This window comes from Orbicella faveolata, unplaced genomic scaffold (assembly GCF_042242905.1).
Source record: "Orbicella faveolata isolate gen_17 unplaced genomic scaffold, um_ofav_v1 contig_35, whole genome shotgun sequence".
Classification (NCBI taxonomy): domain Eukaryota; kingdom Metazoa; phylum Cnidaria; class Anthozoa; order Scleractinia; family Merulinidae; genus Orbicella; species Orbicella faveolata.
The window spans coordinates 13,723,672-13,743,784 of NW_028301564.1; the positions used below are offsets into that span (position 1 = coordinate 13,723,672).

The 20,113-nt window shown below is 42.2% G+C and overlaps 2 protein-coding genes and 2 pseudogenes across 3 annotated transcripts; all 4 read left to right on the forward strand.

Annotated features, from left to right (window-relative positions):
* Positions 1 to 973: 973 nt before the first annotated feature.
* LOC149103406 (uncharacterized) lies at positions 974 to 1,954 on the forward strand (annotated as a pseudogene).
* Positions 1,955 to 1,961: 7 nt separating this feature from the next.
* Positions 1,962 to 11,726, forward strand: LOC149103407 (uncharacterized). Of its 2 annotated transcripts, XM_089274342.1 has the most exons (3): positions 1,962 to 7,224; positions 8,693 to 8,755; positions 10,907 to 11,726. In XM_089274342.1, exon 1 carries the CDS (start codon positions 1,985 to 1,987, stop codon positions 2,534 to 2,536), a length of 552 nt encoding a protein of 183 aa, XP_089130468.1. In that variant the 5' UTR covers positions 1,962 to 1,984; the 3' UTR covers positions 2,537 to 7,224; positions 8,693 to 8,755; positions 10,907 to 11,726. The 2 variants fall into 2 exon arrangements, with proteins under 2 accessions (XP_089130468.1, XP_089130469.1); XM_089274343.1 differs by lacking the exon at positions 8,693 to 8,755.
* A 2,316-nt stretch (positions 11,727 to 14,042) lies between these two features.
* LOC149103408 (uncharacterized) lies at positions 14,043 to 15,023 on the forward strand (annotated as a pseudogene).
* A 16-nt stretch (positions 15,024 to 15,039) lies between these two features.
* On the forward strand, positions 15,040 to 18,118 carry LOC149103409 (uncharacterized). The gene has a single exon (XM_089274345.1). The coding sequence runs from the start codon at positions 15,054 to 15,056 to the stop codon at positions 15,603 to 15,605; it is 552 nt and encodes a 183-aa protein (XP_089130471.1). The 5' UTR covers positions 15,040 to 15,053; the 3' UTR covers positions 15,606 to 18,118.
* The last annotated feature ends 1,995 nt before the right edge of the window (positions 18,119 to 20,113 follow it).

Below are 20,113 nucleotides of genomic sequence, written 5' to 3' on the forward strand. Positions count from 1 at the left end.
GAAGTAAAGTTTAGGTTATTGTTCCTGTCGTGGCTGCACTACGACGCTGAGGATGAAGTGATTATCAACAGATTAACTCTTCAGTCATCTTTTTCACCCCCATTTACCCTGAAGACACAGCTTGGGTGTAACGTGTAACTTTTATTGTAACTGAAAAAACTCGTAAAACAAAACAAAAACAAAAACAAAGAGTCTGAGTTTTTACAACGTTTATTGAATAACGATAATAAAAATAATAACATGAACTCCGAAAGAGAATTGATTACAATTTTTAACTCTTTAAGTCTTGACCGTCGGTATTCCACAAAGTGTTGGGAACTAACCACCTCCACCGCCGCCACCACCACATTCACCACCACCGCCACATCCACCATATTTACCACCACCACCGCCACATCCACCACATTCACCACCACCACCACCACCACATGTACCATCACAACCACCACATTCACCACCACCACCTCCTATATCACCACCACACGCACCACCACCGCCGCATCCACCACATTCACCACCACAGCCACATCCACCACCTACACCACCACCACATTCACCACCACAGCCACATCCACCACCTACACCACCACCACATTTACCACCACATCCACCTCCACCGCCACCACCACCACCACCGCCACATCCACCACCTACACCACCACCACCGCCACATCCACCACATTCACCACCACCACCACCACATCCACCACCTACACCACCACCACCGCATTCACCACCACCACCACCTACACCACTACCACATTTACCATCGCCACCACCACCACCACCACCTACACCATCACCACATTTACCACCGCTACCAAAACCACATTCACCACCACCGCCACCACCACCACCGCCACATCCAACACATTCACCACCACAGCCACATCCATTACCTACACCACCACCACCGCGTCCACCACCACCACATCCACCACCACCACCACCACCACCACCACCACCACCACCACCGCCACCACCTCCACCATACTCGTCAACTCGATCATTAATCATGTATAAAACTAAAGCATTCACTGCCTCAATTCATTTTGAGTCAAACTAGCAAGGAGTCATGTCCCTTTATTGTCGATATTGTCATAGACTATTCTCTCGTGCACACAGTAGAATTCGTCACGAAAAACATAGTTGTCAAAGCAGTGGATCAGAAAAGACACGAGATGTCCCAAATATCACATTTCCTACCGAAAAGCACCATGGGATCCCTAGTAGAATAGAAATAGGAGAAGCGTTTCGGTTCAAGACACCCTCCAGTATTTTGATCGTGGGCCCTTCTGGTTGTGGCAAGACTTGTTTTACCGAGTCGTTACTCTTGGATCACTTGGAAGAATTGTTTGTAAACCCTCCCACTACGATTCATTATTGCTACGGGGCGTGGCAAGACGGGTTTAGAGGCATGGAAGACGCTGGTGTGCAATTTCACGAAGGGATTCCAGAGTCAAACCATCTCAAGTCATGGTTTCCGAAGGGTGGCTTACTCGTACTGGACGATCTGATGGCAGAGGGAGGTGAGGACAAAGCGTTGCTAGACTTATTCACCAAACACTCTCATCATCAAAATATCACCGTGTTGTACTTGTGCCAAGACATGTTTCCACCAGGGAATACGCCAAGAGTATTTCCAGGAACGCTCACTACATCTTAGCCTTCAAAAATCCAAGAGATCAATTAGGGATGAAGAATTTACTGCTTCAAGCTTTTCCCACTTGCTGGCAAGGCATGATGGACGCGTATCAAAAAGTGACCGAACGACCGTTTGGGTACACGGTCCTGGATTTTCATCCCGCCAGTGATGACAGGAAACGCGTGTTTAGTCACCTCATGACGCACGAAGGATACCCGCGCTGGCATCGAAGAAAGAGAGAGGATGTCTGATCATTTCCCAAAATGGTATATTAAACATCAGTTTAATCGACTCGGCTCATTTGAAGTACGTTGTCTTGGGTGAAGGTCGACGAGAATCATGGATGATCGTTCAACAGATATATTTGGCCCCGTGGAAGATAACAATGATGAGAACGTTGAAGAGGAAGAAGAGGTGGATGAAGAGGAGCCTGAAGAGGAACAGGAAGAAGATGAGGATAGTAACAGCTCCGGAGAGGAAGAAGAAGCGGACGACGATGAACCAGATCCGTGGAGTCCGCTACGTCAAAACGTCGGGGAAGACGTCAAAGAAACCTACCTGAAAGAAGTCCAGCAGTTCCTGGATAAGGGAAAATCCCAAAACTATGCCGAAAATGCTGCTTTCAACGTCCTATTACCTGTAAGTAGAAGAAGGCTACGAAGGACTTACTTAGAGCGTCTAAAATGGACTCACCGTATCAAACACGACGCAATACACCGTAAAGTCATGAAGACTCTTCGACGCTTTATTGAGGAAGACGACATGGATTTTGACGAAGCGACCGAGTCGGCAGTGGCAAAACGAAAATTCCTGCTAAACAGACTAATGCGGAAGAAGTTACTCCCCGACGATGATGACGAAGAGGAAGTAGAAGAAGAGGTTAAGACCTGAATTAGCCATGTGACTCTTATAAGAGTGTGTGATTCCAGGGTTTTAGTCATTATTTGTAAGACGCTACACATGCAAGATGAATTGCTCCAATCAACTGTCAGGGAATGACCAGAGGGTTGTCTATAAAAAGGCCTACCACAAAAAATATTATGCTAAGAACAAACAGCGAATCCTGGCCCAACAAAAGAGATATCGTGCAGAGAACGTCGGGATTCTCAAAACCCGTCGTAAAAGATGGCATGAAAACAACAAGGAACGACTCGCCAGCAGCCAGAGAGCCTATTGTCAACAGAACAAGGAGCACATCAGAAATAACCGAAGACAATACTGTAAAAACAACAGGGAACGGATCAACGAGTATTGGAGAAGTTATTATGCCAAGAATAACGAACGGATCAGGCAAAGACTTCATGACCAAAAGCAAAGAAAACTACGGCAGAATATCGTGCGTTTTGGGGCCAGGGACCAAGACTCTGTGAAACGGGAAACGAGTCTAGTTCCCAACACTTTGTGCAATACCGACGGTCAAGACTTTAAGAGTTAAAATTATAATCAATTCTTTCTTTTGAGTTATTATTCAATAAACGTTGTAAAGACTTAGACTCTGTTTTGCTTATAACAATTTAATGACATTACTGTGCGGTATAACCCCTTATCCCCCCCGTCTTCTCATTGATTCTTGACCACGTGATATCGCGTACCCCCTATCCCCTATCCTCTCATTGGTTGTTAACCACGCGACATTGTTTATTGTTTTGTTTTACGAGTTTATAAGTCAATCGGTCTTGATAGAATTCATTTTACTTGTGACAACGTTCAGCACACGTCTTCTTTTCTAAGCGTAACGTTCTTTCCTGTCTTCGTGCCTATGGAGTTGAGCGATTGCTAGTTGTGTGACGCTTTGAAGGAAAGGACTATATTTGATGTAAGTGATTTACTTTGGCGCTATTGGAAACCCGCTTAGACAACTATAATTTTTGAATTAGGAGCGATTTGCAGTGTTTGTAAATGAAGTTAAATCTTTACTTCAAGCGCGAAACGTTTGTTTGAAATTCCTTTGATTTTATTCTCAAGGGTTAAGATACAGTCTATCATGATTTCAGCTTCTAAACATGTGCTTTTCGGTTTTAATTTATTCCGTGTTTCATCTCCGACTAATTATGTTAATTCTTCAATGGTCGCCCAAAATGCCTTTTGTTTGTTCAAGATTCCTTTGAATGATGCTTTTCTCAAGGGAACAGTCGAGATCAAGGAGTTTAGATTTTATTGCAAACTGCCATTAGCAATTCATTTTCACTTGAAGCATTTCAATGGTATTTTTTTCTTCTCACCTTTTAGCCTATAAATTTTTGTCTTCGCTTATTATTCGCTGCTCGTCAAAGATTGCATTTACGCTAGATCAAATTATTTCTGTTGCATTTCTTTCATAGTGTTATCTGATTTGAGACACAATGACCAGCTTTCTGTAATTTTAGCGCAAACATTTTGGACATTAAAGTTCATTTGAAACATTGTGCGATGACGATAGAAACCGGTCTTTTTACTCGATCAACATGGCAATGACGTCATATCTTTTAATGTTAGCGCAAAAGATTTGTTATTAAAGTTCGTGACAATTGACATTGTCTGATGTTTGGTTTAGTGCTCTCCTTAAGAGAGGGGGACTGGGGAAGCCAACTACTGTGAGTACTTTAATTCATTCTGATTGGTTCCCAATGAGGTCATCGTCCCATGATGCTTTGGAATAGCCTCCCTATGGGCAGACCTCGGACCCAAGTCTCTCAGTCTTCATCATGGCCACTTGCCGGACAGACCTCTGTCGTTTAAGACCACAGGACACTGTAAGTATCGATTTTGAAGTTGCATGACATTTTTTGCGTGACTCTGGCGTGATTTCTGTCGTCATGGAAATCCGTGAGACCGATCCCAGTCCTCCGTCGAATCTGGTGGGCTCTTTTCCAACATGGCCGACTTTCGTGGGCGCCACCATCTTGAATTCTTAATTCGGCTCCTGATTGGCTGAAAATAAATAGCGCCATCTTGGATTTGGAAAACAATAGCGTCCATTGTTCTCGAAACAATAGCCTATTGTCTTTCTCGGCTCCTGATTGGTTACCGCTCATACAAGCGTCCATTACTACTAATGTAAGTTTTATTTAGCTCGTAAACAAATAGTTTTCTGTCGGTTTTCGCCAATCACATCTAAAAAAATTAAAACTGCTTTTTTTTTAAATCCTGCCCAGCGAGTTTTGAAGTTTTCTTTGTGTTAGTGGGGACAGCCCCTTCGTAGACTACTAAAACGTCTTCTTTTTACGGATGGAGGCCAAGAAAGGTCAAGAAACCATTTTGTAGGATTTTCTAAGTTTATATTTGACGCTAGTACGTGGTGGTTTGAACCTGTTTACAAAGTATGGAGATTTTCTCTTTCTGTTTGTTCAGTTTATTCGGTTTGGTGCAATGCTTCCTTAGGTTAATTACTTTACACGTTTATTGGTAAAAGACTGGTAAAGCAACGGGCGAAAAGGAAGTTTGGTTTGAAAATATTAGTTAAATGTGTGGGGTAATGAATGGGTTCTTTATCATAAAACAAATGAAGCTACCAGACTGTGCTCTGTTCTGTTGTAAAGCACTTAGGAAGGGGTAGAGCACTCAGGAAGTGGATGAAACACTCGACCACGTCTCGTGTTCCCCCAAACACTTCTTTCATGCTCTACCGCTTCCTAAGTGCTTTACAACAGAACAGAGTACAGTCGAAGCTTCTTTATTTGTCAAGTACATTTCTTTACCGTCCTCTGTACAACAACAGCGTGAACGACTAAGTTCTGGGTATTTTGGAGAACGCAAACAACGGCAGCTAACGGCGGCTAATTTTTCGTATTTTCATTTGGAATTATTAAATGCTGGGGTTACATATTTAGCTTGAGCAAGTTCTGAGAACAATAAACGCACTTAATAACGGAGTTCCGGGGGCCCCGAAGGACCGCCAAGCGGAGCCCCATACTCATAAGAAAGAGAAGGAAACCCATGAGTTGATTTTCTCATGGTTATCATGGCTAGCGGTATTGCTCGTGGGCGCGTACGCACGACGGCGACGGCGACGGAGTCGCGCAACATGGCGGCCATACTCCGAATAACAGGTTGACAAAGACATGCAGCCTTGGTTCACCATGTATTTCTTTAATATTGGACATCCATGTTGACACCTGTCAAAACAAGGTATCCGCTGACCAGATCACGTGAACATATCGTGGACTAAAGCATCCAGCTCATCGAGGTCACGTGTTTTTTGAAGTTCACCGCTGACCATTTGCTGGTTTTCGATTGGATCGCGGGCTTATGTCAGGTTAACTTGTTGAAAACGGCGCAGGATTGTTCGGAAGCCGGTAATAGCTAAACCAGGATTAAAAGTTAACCGAATTATAACTTTTTCTTCTGCACAAATGTTTTTTTGCTGCTGTGTTTTGCGTATATGGTGAAAATTAAAACTCAAAACAGAACGCCAAACAATATACAGAAAACCTCACCGCAAAGTTACAAAACTCAAATCAAAATTCTACCTTTTATAGATTTAGACACTTGAAAAATTTTATAGATTTAGACTACAGCTCGTGATTTACGAATTCTTCTCGTGTTCTTCCAACATCCCAAGTGGTTTATCAGCCTATAAACCATAAATAAACTTGTGGTATATTGCTTTTATATAATAATTCAGAAGACACGCGAAATTTCCATGGGTTTACTGGCACAATAAACCATAGCTGATTGACCAATCAGAGCGCGCACATTCATTTAATTATTATATAATGTTTAATACTCAGATGGAGTGATAGGCACGTTGTGTTTTTTCCGTGGCGGCACCAAGGCTCTGGAACAAACTACCCCTCCAGATCAGACTTTCATCATCAGAGGCAGTTTTTAAGGCTAATCTTAAGACTTATCTTTTTAAGCGTGCACTTGATTTGTAGTTTTTTACTTTTTATTTGTAGTCTAATTGTATTATATAGCGTATTTAATTCTTAGGATTTTAACTTTTAGGATTTAGGATTTTTGGTTTTTAAAGGATTAGGATTTTAATTTTAGGATTTTAAACTTAGGATTTTAATTTTAAGGTATTGTAAAGCGCCATGGACAGTTGATGGGAAATTGCGCTATATAAATGTATATTTATTTATTTATTTATTTATTTATTTATGCAAATTCCTTGTATTTTGTGTTTGTTTGTTTTGCTGTTTAGTTCATTCGGTTTAGTAAAATAGGTATTGGTGAATTTCTTTAAAGGTTATTGTGTCAAGTGGATGATTAGTATTTTATGGGAACGCCGCTTTTAGGCCTGGATAAATACATCGATCACATCCGTCTCACCCTTCAGGGCAAAAGAAATGTTCTTTGGCGGTCAACTTTCCTCCTCAGTGGAATGGCAGGTCGCTTTTCGTCTTGATGTTTTCTGATCTTCCAAGACACTAACTTCATTGTCGATATTTACCGTGATAAAGGTGATTTCGTTGTTTTGTGGAGGGTTGCGTGACTTCCGCGAGAATGGTCTTGGATTCTCTCCCCAGACTGCCCCCATGTATTACGCCTGGAACATGCTAATGAACACAGCTGAACTTTGCTGTTTGCGTCGTTTCGACGATTCACCAATGATTTTATAATGGCACGTACAGCAGGCTTGAAGTTGAACATCTTAGGTAAGTTGACTGACTATTTTGACGTTCAAGACTTGTGTGTTTAATACAGTTTACTTTTCCGAACGATGCCGTGCGACTTCTTTGCCAGCTGCAATCAATTATAGATTCGGGAGAGAGTCGAAACACCGTCCAAACTTTGCATTGTCTGGCTAATAATTTCACAGCACTCGTAAACAAGAGAGAGGCAATGAGAAATTGCTTTAAAAAGTTATTTCAGTGGGCATCAGTACGGTCTAATACTCGTGCTATGTTTATATATCTCAATGATTAGCATCTGTAGCGACGCGGCAGACACTGCAGACATCGTTGTTAAAATACGACGGCTAAAATTTACATGTCTCTAAATTTTCTTATTCATGTAAACTCAAGTTATGAGAAAAATGTCGTTTCTTGTAAGCTAAGCTTATGAAAAACCGTTTGGAAACTATACAGTTAGATCGTGATAGTCTTTTTTGCCTGAATCGTATGTGCAATAAGTTTACAGCAAAAATATCGATGACGTCTTGTGTTAATCGATTCGTTTCATTTGTATCATGCCGGAAGTTTGAGGGCAGAAAATTAAAGAAGCGTTAAGAGTTTCTTGAAGTACAGCGGAAAGCAAAGTTTTGAGCGGTCTCCAAAGTTTTCAAGTGAGACATAACTCGATGCACATTTTAAAGCATCAGTCAATGTTTTATTTAACAAATAAAGAAGCATAAGCCGTGTGTTATACTGTGATAAAACACGACGGGCATTTGAGAACACGAGAGAAATGTATAAATCACGAGCCGCAGGCGAGTGTTTTCTACATTTTCTTGAGTGTTCTCAAATGTCTGGAGTGATTTATCACATTGTAATACAAGGCTTAGGCTTCTTCATTTGCTTTATGATATAGAGGTAATGTGGCAAAAAACAATAAAACATGCCTTTTCTATGTTTTACACTCTGATAAAACATGGGTTTTCGACCAATCAGAGCGTGTGCAGGGCCCTATCGATATTATAATTTGCAATATGACCTGGCAGGTAAAAGTCATGTTAAAGACTACTAACAGCAACGCACAATAGCTGTGGCACCAACTCTGTTTTATTTGTATTGCTTTGTGTGTTTGCCTCTGCTCTAATTTAAGCACTACCACAAAGAAGGAATAAATATAGTCATGTTTTATGTCAAGGGGTATGCTTGAATTTATGATTTTGTCCATTTTCTTGATGGGAATTAGCTTTTGTGTGTGCTGCTCAATGCAGTTGTTTTAATGTGAAAATTAGAATTCTGATGAATTTGCACCCCACAAGTGTGAGTGTGTCTGCACCCTGGAGAAAAAGGGGTGCTGAATGGACCCTCAAAAAAGCATGGGTCTTGCAAAATTTTTCACAGTCTCATTTTTTCTCGTCACGCAGTTTAAAAGTTAAAATGTCTTGGGCTTGCAAAGAAAAACGCTAGTCTCACCTTCTGGTAAAGTCTTGTATTTATCATTCTTCACCCCTAGATTATAAGTTAAATGGGAAAAGTGAATGAAATGCTGAGATTCCAAGTAAAATTCAATGGACCTGTAAGTTATTTAATACCATCCTAGGGTAGTAGCTACAGAAACACAAGTTATCACCAGCAGGCGGGCACTCGAAAATCGGTCTGTGCTAATAGAACGGACTAACAGTGCCAGGCCTCTCTCCTGCGCAGATGCTCAAAGGTTTTTTTCTTAGGTTAAGAGAATCCACTGAGCGATTTGAGTGCGGGTGCGGGGCTATTTGAAGGGCTACGGCGGAAAGCGCGTTAGCTTCGAAGCTCATCGATCGCTCCATTCTACTTTGCGCCTGCACTCACCTCGCACTGCGGATTTCTATAACGAACGTTCGAACCTCTGCGGAGGTGCGGAGGAGAGAGCTGCCAGGTAACGTTGGGAAACCTTTGTATGTCTAACAGATTTTGATGTGAGGGCATGTAAAAATCTCGCATTGTAGCGACGACATACAACGGAACCAATAGAAGAACATTATAGATACAGATACTGTACGGTGACACAATTATGCAGATACTGTGCATGAATTAATTTAGACAATTTAGATAGCTTTTTCATCATCGGAAGTCGATCAGGTGTAACAAAAATATCGTTGCAAACGAATTTGTTGAGAAAGTGCTTTGTACAGAGTGCAGCCCGACCTAAATTAATGGGCTATTGTAAACTATTGCACCTTTAATAATATTTACTTTATTTACTTCCTGTTGACCACTCATAGCCGACTAGTTATGATATGTAAATTATGCCGTATAAATGTATGTCATGATAGACGATAGAGAACTTAAGCATCAGGGAGCCTAAGCAAGGTCGACGACGGCGACGCTTACGACAACGCCTAGTAAATAATGAATTTCTATTTTACCAGCGAAATTTGCAATTGTCTAGATCTGTGTATTACGCCAATGGCTTCAAAAACGTGCTCAGGCTAACTATGCAATGACAGTGTTCAATTCCAAATAGAAATACGAAAAATTAGCCGTCGTCGTTGCCGTTCCTCAGACGACGCAGAACTTGGTCAGTTCGCGTTCTTGTCTTGCAGAGGACGGCAAAGAAATGTACAAAGATTAAAAACGTACATGCACAGCCATTGTTTTGCTCATTAAACCTTTTGTTTGGTGGCATTCTCGTTGCCGTCGTCGTCGTGGTTTGCTTAAGCGACGACGCCTGGTAAAAAATGAATTTATATTTTACCTTCGGATTTCGCAATTGTCTAGATCTGTTCATGGCGTTTATTGGTCTCAGAATTTGCTCCAGTTAAATATGTAACGTCAGCTTTCGTGGGTACAACATTTGTTATTTAAAAATGCTTAATGCAGCATAGCAATACGTAACACAATCAAAATATATCGATAAAACAGAAACCAAACAGAGACCGAGACCAACGACGCCATTGTGGAGAGGTTAATTTGGTACTTTGGAACGAGCATTAGTGGCCGTTGCACTAGCGACGCAAGCACAAGCGCAAGCGCAAACGCAAGCAATAGGGATTACCCAAGTGAAAATGAAATTCAACGTAAACACAAGCACAAGCAAAATCATCCGAACCTTTCAAACTGTTTAGGCGCGAGGTCAGTAATGGCTAAACATAACCAAGTGTGGTAAATATTTTTGTGCTTGTGTCATACCGGAGCGGTATTTCGTTTTCACTTGTTGAAGCGCAAACGAAAGGATGAGCGCAAGCACAAGGAAAAGAAAAAAAAATTGATCCTTGTGCTTGCGCTCGTAATTGACGTTTTGACGGGGAAATAAAAATTACTGTGTTTGCGCTTGTGCTCGCGTCGTTAGAGAAAACCAGGCTTAAAAGCACAAATTTGGCTGTAATTTCCTTAAGCGGATACAGTTTTGCAAATGCCCGAATAATCCAATTAGGCCTATAATTTGTGCATTAAAAATTACTTTTTTGGTCCTCAAATGTGTCCGAATTAGTGAGATTACCTTTCCTTTGTTACGTCTAGACATTAATAGCCTGTTCCCCAGACTATAAGTTAAAGGACATAAATGTATGTTTGTGGCGTATTAAAACGATCATAAACAGCATAACTTGACTCATTTGGGTCAATCATTTAGTTATTAGTTATGGATATCTGGGACGTTTGACAGCTAATCTATTGGATGATATTGCGTTTTTGACGTTTTTGACACATTAATAAAGTTATTGATGTTGTTGTTGTTGATGGTTAATAGCGAGGAACGAAGCGAAGCGGAACTTGCAAGGAATAGTACTGCATACCCATCACCACATCGCGGCAGACTAAGTTATGGGAGGAGTCCGCGACTACTGTGACAGGTAAAGTATGCAGCGAGAAATGAGGGTAGCACCGTCAACCGGCACCAGGGGTGGAGGGTGGGGCGACAGAACCTTCCTCCACCGGAACGGCGGAAAAATGACAATGATCACTGAAGGCAAAACCGGTAATTTAAACGAAGAGACCGCAAAGCATCATGCCCGCCCTGGGGCATAAAAGCATGGTGGAAATTGAGGGATTAAATCAACCTCCGCGATGCGTTTATTACGTATGCAGTGAGAATAGAAGTAACTATAAGCCGGCGAGCAACGCCGAGAAGTGGAGCGAGCCAGGAGTAGAGAATGGTGGCGAAATAGTGGCGAAATGATCCGGCGGAGGAAGGTGCACGGGACTGCCGTTTGCATTGAGGGTGTGTTTCAACCACCAAGCAGTTCAGTCCTTACAACGTTTGCTGGAAGTTTCTGCCTGGAAGATTCAGCCTGCCTATTGAAGTGAATTACCAAATTGTGGTAACTGACTCTTTGTACGATGTAGAAACTTTCGTTGTGTTTCATCAAGAGAAAACCCTAGTTTCATTAATATTTATTAAGTCTTCTAGAACTGAATCCACGCTATGAGACATTTTATAAATTTCTTTGTTTTAATTTCCTAATCTCTGAGCAATAACACTTGAGTTGCTTTGTCGAAGTCAGTGTTAAGGTCCACATCAGCCTAGTGCTATTACTCGACCTTTTCAAATAAAGTGTGTATGAATGTAAGTAGTAATAGACGCTTATATGAGCGGTAACCAATCAGGAGCCGAGAAAGACAATAGGCTATTGTTTCGAGAACAATGGACGCTATTGTTTTCCAAATCCAAGATGGCGCTATTTATTTTCAGCCAATCAGGAGCCGAATTAAGAATTCAAGATGGCGGCGCCCACGAAAGTCGGCCATGTTGGAAAACTGCCCACCAAGCCTCGACGGAGGACTGGGATCGGTCTCACGGATTTCCATGGCGACACAAATCACGCCAGGGTCACGCAAAAAATGTCATGCAACTTCAAGCTCGATACTTACAGTGTCCTGTGGTCTTAAACGACAGAGGTCTGTCCGGCAAGCGGCCATGATGGAGACTGAGAAACTTGTGTCCGAGGCACTTATATACCTTTCTATTCGTTCCAAAGCATCCTGGGACGGTGACCTCATCGGGAACCAATCCTAGACTTGCCCCAGTCCCTTCTCCGTCGAAGGGTTAAAATAGGGGTAAGGGGAGTACTCCCCGTTCCAAAGCATCGTGGGACCGTGACCTCATCGGGAACCAATCTTTGACTTGCCCCACTCCCTTTGCGGTCAAAGGGGTAAAAATTGGGGTGAGGGGGTACTCCCCGTTCCAAAGCATCGTGGGACGGTGACCTCTTCGGAACCAATCCTAGACTTGTCCCACTCCCTTCTCGGCCAAAGGGGTAAAATAGGGATAAGGGGGTACTCCCTCTTAGTCTGCTATATAAAACCTTCACACGTTTTGAAAAGGACCAAAACAAAGTTTGTTGACTCACGAAATGGAAGTTAGAAGTCGAAGACTACTAGGATTGACCCCCGAAGTAGACGAGTTCAAGGACAAATGTTTCATCTGTCAAGGCGACCTTGTCATTGACTCCTTGACTCGATGTAGTGCGAAAACTTATTGCTGTGGAAACTTTTTGCACAAGAGATGTTTGCAACAGGAGTTACAATACTCAGATAAGTGCGGACATTGCAAAACCTCAAATCCTCGGGGAATGAAGATGAGGCACAACTTTTATCTTGGGAGGAGGTGGTACGCGAGAGGATTACCAACGCAACGAATGCCATCAATAGGTATCGGCGAGGGGGACGGCCTTATCATATTCACAATCGTAATATTGTTTCGTGGAGGACCTTGCCGTACCATGCGAATCTTTCCATCTGGTTTGAATTTTATACAAGACTCACCATCTTCGTGCAGTAAAGGCGAAATGCTACCCTGTACATCCATGCCCATGTCAACTTGCCGTGGATGACGATTACTCAATCAATAAGACAGACGGTGTATGAAATGTTCAGTAGAAACATCCCAACGGAAGTAATGCTCTGCGTACGCGAAGTAAAGTTTAGGTTATTGTTCCTGTCGTGGCTGCACTACGACGCTGAGGATGAAGTGATTATCAACAGATTAACTCTTCAGTCATCTTTTTCACCCCCATTTACCCTGAAGACACAGCTTGGGTGTAACGTGTAACTTTTATTGTAACTGAAAAAACTCGTAAAACAAAACAAAAACAAAAACAAAGAGTCTGAGTTTTTACAACGTTTATTGAATAACGATAATAAAAATAATAACATGAACTCCGAAAGAGAATTGATTACAATTTTTAACTCTTTAAGTCTTGACCGTCGGTATTCCACAAAGTGTTGGGAACTAACCACCTCCACCGCCGCCACCACCACATTCACCACCACCGCCACATCCACCATATTTACCACCACCACCGCCACATCCACCACATTCACCACCACCACCACCACCACATGTACCATCACAACCACCACATTCACCACCACCACCTCCTATATCACCACCACACGCACCACCACCGCCGCATCCACCACATTCACCACCACAGCCACATCCACCACCTACACCACCACCACATTCACCACCACAGCCACATCCACCACCTACACCACCACCACATTTACCACCACATCCACCTCCACCGCCACCACCACCACCACCGCCACATCCACCACCTACACCACCACCACCGCCACATCCACCACATTCACCACCACCACCACCACATCCACCACCTACACCACCACCACCGCATTCACCACCACCACCACCTACACCACTACCACATTTACCATCGCCACCACCACCACCACCACCTACACCATCACCACATTTACCACCGCTACCAAAACCACATTCACCACCACCGCCACCACCACCACCGCCACATCCAACACATTCACCACCACAGCCACATCCATTACCTACACCACCACCACCGCGTCCACCACCACCACATCCACCACCACCACCACCACCACCACCACCACCACCACCACCGCCACCACCTCCACCATACTCGTCAACTCGATCATTAATCATGTATAAAACTAAAGCATTCACTGCCTCAATTCATTTTGAGTCAAACTAGCAAGGAGTCATGTCCCTTTATTGTCGATATTGTCATAGACTATTCTCTCGTGCACACAGTAGAATTCGTCACGAAAAACATAGTTGTCAAAGCAGTGGATCAGAAAAGACACGAGATGTCCCAAATATCACATTTCCTACCGAAAAGCACCATGGGATCCCTAGTAGAATAGAAATAGGAGAAGCGTTTCGGTTCAAGACACCCTCCAGTATTTTGATCGTGGGCCCTTCTGGTTGTGGCAAGACTTGTTTTACCGAGTCGTTACTCTTGGATCACTTGGAAGAATTGTTTGTAAACCCTCCCACTACGATTCATTATTGCTACGGGGCGTGGCAAGACGGGTTTAGAGGCATGGAAGACGCTGGTGTGCAATTTCACGAAGGGATTCCAGAGTCAAACCATCTCAAGTCATGGTTTCCGAAGGGTGGCTTACTCGTACTGGACGATCTGATGGCAGAGGGAGGTGAGGACAAAGCGTTGCTAGACTTATTCACCAAACACTCTCATCATCAAAATATCACCGTGTTGTACTTGTGCCAAGACATGTTTCCACCAGGGAATACGCCAAGAGTATTTCCAGGAACGCTCACTACATCTTAGCCTTCAAAAATCCAAGAGATCAATTAGGGATGAAGAATTTACTGCTTCAAGCTTTTCCCACTTGCTGGCAAGGCATGATGGACGCGTATCAAAAAGTGACCGAACGACCGTTTGGGTACACGGTCCTGGATTTTCATCCCGCCAGTGATGACAGGAAACGCGTGTTTAGTCACCTCATGACGCACGAAGGATACCCGCGCTGGCATCGAAGAAAGAGAGAGGATGTCTGATCATTTCCCAAAATGGTATATTAAACATCAGTTTAATCGACTCGGCTCATTTGAAGTACGTTGTCTTGGGTGAAGGTCGACGAGAATCATGGATGATCGTTCAACAGATATATTTGGCCCCGTGGAAGATAACAATGATGAGAACGTTGAAGAGGAAGAAGAGGTGGATGAAGAGGAGCCTGAAGAGGAACAGGAAGAAGATGAGGATAGTAACAGCTCCGGAGAGGAAGAAGAAGCGGACGACGATGAACCAGATCCGTGGAGTCCGCTACGTCAAAACGTCGGGGAAGACGTCAAAGAAACCTACCTGAAAGAAGTCCAGCAGTTCCTGGATAAGGGAAAATCCCAAAACTATGCCGAAAATGCTGCTTTCAACGTCCTATTACCTGTAAGTAGAAGAAGGCTACGAAGGACTTACTTAGAGCGTCTAAAATGGACTCACCGTATCAAACACGACGCAATACACCGTAAAGTCATGAAGACTCTTCGACGCTTTATTGAGGAAGACGACATGGATTTTGACGAAGCGACCGAGTCGGCAGTGGCAAAACGAAAATTCCTGCTAAACAGACTAATGCGGAAGAAGTTACTCCCCGACGATGATGACGAAGAGGAAGTAGAAGAAGAGGTTAAGACCTGAATTAGCCATGTGACTCTTATAAGAGTGTGTGATTCCAGGGTTTTAGTCATTATTTGTAAGACGCTACACATGCAAGATGAATTGCTCCAATCAACTGTCAGGGAATGACCAGAGGGTTGTCTATAAAAAGGCCTACCACAAAAAATATTATGCTAAGAACAAACAGCGAATCCTGGCCCAACAAAAGAGATATCGTGCAGAGAACGTCGGGATTCTCAAAACCCGTCGTAAAAGATGGCATGAAAACAACAAGGAACGACTCGCCAGCAGCCAGAGAGCCTATTGTCAACAGAACAAGGAGCACATCAGAAATAACCGAAGACAATACTGTAAAAACAACAGGGAACGGATCAACGAGTATTGGAGAAGTTATTATGCCAAGAATAACGAACGGATCAGGCAAAGACTTCATGACCAAAAGCAAAGAAAACTACGGCAGAATATCGTGCGTTTTGGGGCCAGGGACCAAGACTCTGTGAAACGGGAAACGAGTCTAGTTCCCAACACTTTGTGCAATACCGACGGTCAAGACTTTAAGAGTTAAAATTATAATCAATTCTTTCTTTTGAGTTATTATTCAATAAACGTTGTAAAGACTTAGACTCTGTTTTGCTTATAACAATTTAATGACATTACTGTGCGGTATAACCCCTTATCCCCCCCGTCTTCTCATTGATTCTTGACCACGTGATATCGCGTACCCCCTATCCCCTATCCTCTCATTGGTTGTTAACCACGCGACATTGTTTATTGTTTTGTTTTACGAGTTTATAAGTCAATCGGTCTTGATAGAATTCATTTTACTTGTGACAACGTTCAGCACACGTCTTCTTTTCTAAGCGTAACGTTCTTTCCTGTCTTCGTGCCTATGGAGTTGAGCGATTGCTAGTTGTGTGACGCTTTGAAGGAAAGGACTATATTTGATGTAAGTGATTTACTTTGGCGCTATTGGAAACCCGCTTAGACAACTATAATTTTTGAATTAGGAGCGATTTGCAGTGTTTGTAAATGAAGTTAAATCTTTACTTCAAGCGCGAAACGTTTGTTTGAAATTCCTTTGATTTTATTCTCAAGGGTTAAGATACAGTCTATCATGATTTCAGCTTCTAAACATGTGCTTTTCGGTTTTAATTTATTCCGTGTTTCATCTCCGACTAATTATGTTAATTCTTCAATGGTCGCCCAAAATGCCTTTTGTTTGTTCAAGATTCCTTTGAATGATGCTTTTCTCAAGGGAACAGTCGAGATCAAGGAGTTTAGATTTTATTGCAAACTGCCATTAGCAATTCATTTTCACTTGAAGCATTTCAATGGTATTTTTTTCTTCTCACCTTTTAGCCTATAAATTTTTGTCTTCGCTTATTATTCGCTGCTCGTCAAAGATTGCATTTACGCTAGATCAAATTATTTCTGTTGCATTTCTTTCATAGTGTTATCTGATTTGAGACACAATGACCAGCTTTCTGTAATTTTAGCGCAAACATTTTGGACATTAAAGTTCATTTGAAACATTGTGCGATGACGATAGAAACCGGTCTTTTTACTCGATCAACATGGCAATGACGTCATATCTTTTAATGTTAGCGCAAAAGATTTGTTATTAAAGTTCGTGACAATTGACATTGTCTGATGTTTGGTTTAGTGCTCTCCTTAAGAGAGGGGGACTGGGGAAGCCAACTACTGTGAGTACTTTAATTCATTCTGATTGGTTCCCAATGAGGTCATCGTCCCATGATGCTTTGGAATAGCCTCCCTATGGGCAGACCTCGGACCCAAGTCTCTCAGTCTTCATCATGGCCACTTGCCGGACAGACCTCTGTCGTTTAAGACCACAGGACACTGTAAGTATCGATTTTGAAGTTGCATGACATTTTTTGCGTGACTCTGGCGTGATTTCTGTCGTCATGGAAATCCGTGAGACCGATCCCAGTCCTCCGTCGAATCTGGTGGGCTCTTTTCCAACATGGCCGACTTTCGTGGGCGCCACCATCTTGAATTCTTAATTCGGCTCCTGATTGGCTGAAAATAAATAGCGCCATCTTGGATTTGGAAAACAATAGCGTCCATTGTTCTCGAAACAATAGCCTATTGTCTTTCTCGGCTCCTGATTGGTTACCGCTCATACAAGCGTCCATTACTACTAATGTAAGTTTTATTTAGCTCGTAAACAAATAGTTTTCTGTCGGTTTTCGCCAATCACATCTAAAAAAATTAAAACTGCTTTTTTTTTAAATCCTGCCCAGCGAGTTTTGAAGTTTTCTTTGTGTTAGTGGGGACAGCCCCTTCGTAGACTACTAAAACGTCTTCTTTTTACGGATGGAGGCCAAGAAAGGTCAAGAAACCATTTTGTAGGATTTTCTAAGTTTATATTTGACGCTAGTACGTGGTGGTTTGAACCTGTTTACAAAGTATGGAGATTTTCTCTTTCTGTTTGTTCAGTTTATTCGGTTTGGTGCAATGCTTCCTTAGGTTAATTACTTTACACGTTTATTGGTAAAAGACTGGTAAAGCAACGGGCGAAAAGGAAGTTTGGTTTGAAAATATTAGTTAAATGTGTGGGGTAATGAATGGGTTCTTTATCATAAAACAAATGAAGCTACCAGACTGTGCTCTGTCCTGTTGTAAAGCACTTAGGAAGGGGTAGAGCACTCAGGAAGTGGATGAAACACTCGACCACGTCTCGTGTTCCCCCAAACACTTCTTTCATGCTCTACCGCTTCCTAAGTGCTTTACAACAGAACAGAGTACAGTCGAAGCTTCTTTATTTGTCAAGTACATTTCTTTACCGTCCTCTGTACAACAACAGCGTGAACGACTAAGTTCTGGGTATTTTGGAGAACGCAAACAACGGCAGCTAACGGCGGCTAATTTTTCGTATTTTCATTTGGAATTATTAAATGCTGGGGTTACATATTTAGCTTGAGCAAGTTCTGAGAACAATAAACGCACTTAATAACGGAGTTCCGGGGGCCCCGAAGGACCGCCAAGCGGAGCCCCATACTCATAAGAAAGAGAAGGAAACCCATGAGTTGATTTTCTCATGGTTATCATGGCTAGCGGTATTGCTCGTGGGCGCGTACGCACGACGGCGACGGCGACGGAGTCGCGCAACATGGCGGCCATACTCCGAATAACAGGTTGACAAAGACATGCAGCCTTGGTTCACCATGTATTTCTTTAATATTGGACATCCATGTTGACACCTGTCAAAACAAGGTATCCGCTGACCAGATCACGTGAACATATCGTGGACTAAAGCATCCAGCTCATCGAGGTCACGTGTTTTTTGAAGTTCACCGCTGACCATTTGCTGGTTTTCGATTGGATCGCGGGCTTATGTCAGGTTAACTTGTTGAAAACGGCGCAGGATTGTTCGGAAGCCGGTAATAGCTAAACCAGGATTAAAAGTTAACCGAATTATAACTTTTTCTTCTGCACAAATGTTTTTTTGCTGCTGTGTTTTGCGTATATGGTGAAAATTAAAACTCAAAACAGAACGCCAAACAATATACAGAAAACCTCACCGCAAAGTTACAAAACTCAAATCAAAATTCTACCTTTTATAGATTTAGACACTTGAAAAATTTTATAGATTTAGACTACAGCTCGTGATTTACGAATTCTTCTCGTGTTCTTCCAACATCCCAAGTGGTTTATCAGCCTATAAACCATAAATAAACTTGTGGTATATTGCTTTTATATAATAATTCAGAAGACACGCGAAATTTCCATGGGTTTACTGGCACAATAAACCATAGCTGATTGACCAATCAGAGCGCGCACATTCATTTAATTATTATATAATGTTTAATACTCAGATGGAGTGATAGGCACGTTGTGTTTTTTCCGTGGCGGCACCAAGGCTCTGGAACAAACTACCCCTCCAGATCAGACTTTCATCATCAGAGGCAGTTTTTAAGGCTAATCTTAAGACTTATCTTTTTAAGCGTGCACTTGATTTGTAGTTTTTTACTTTTTATTTGTAGTCTAATTGTATTATATAGCGTATTTAATTCTTAGGATTTTAACTTTTAGGATTTAGGATTTTTGGTTTTTAAAGGATTAGGATTTTAATTTTAGGATTTTAAACTTAGGATTTTAATTTTAAGGTATTGTAAAGCGCCATGGACAGTTGATGGGAAATTGCGCTATATAAATGTATATTTATTTATTTATTTATTTATTTATTTATGCAAATTCCTTGTATTTTGTGTTTGTTTGTTTTGCTGTTTAGTTCATTCGGTTTAGTAAAATAGGTATTGGTGAATTTCTTTAAAGGTTATTGTGTCAAGTGGATGATTAGTATTTTATGGGAACGCCGCTTTTAGGCCTGGATAAATACATCGATCACATCCGTCTCACCCTTCAGGGCAAAAGAAATGTTCTTTGGCGGTCAACTTTCCTCCTCAGTGGAATGGCAGGTCGCTTTTCGTCTTGATGTTTTCTGATCTTCCAAGACACTAACTTCATTGTCGATATTTACCGTGATAAAGGTGATTTCGTTGTTT

Bases quoted from the DNA above. Each gene is read 5' to 3' on its own strand.
- LOC149103409 (XM_089274345.1), top strand. From the start codon at position 15,054: ATGGATGATCGTTCAACAGATATATTTGGCCCCGTGGAAGATAACAAT.
- LOC149103407 (XM_089274342.1), top strand. From the start codon at position 1,985: ATGGATGATCGTTCAACAGATATATTTGGCCCCGTGGAAGATAACAAT.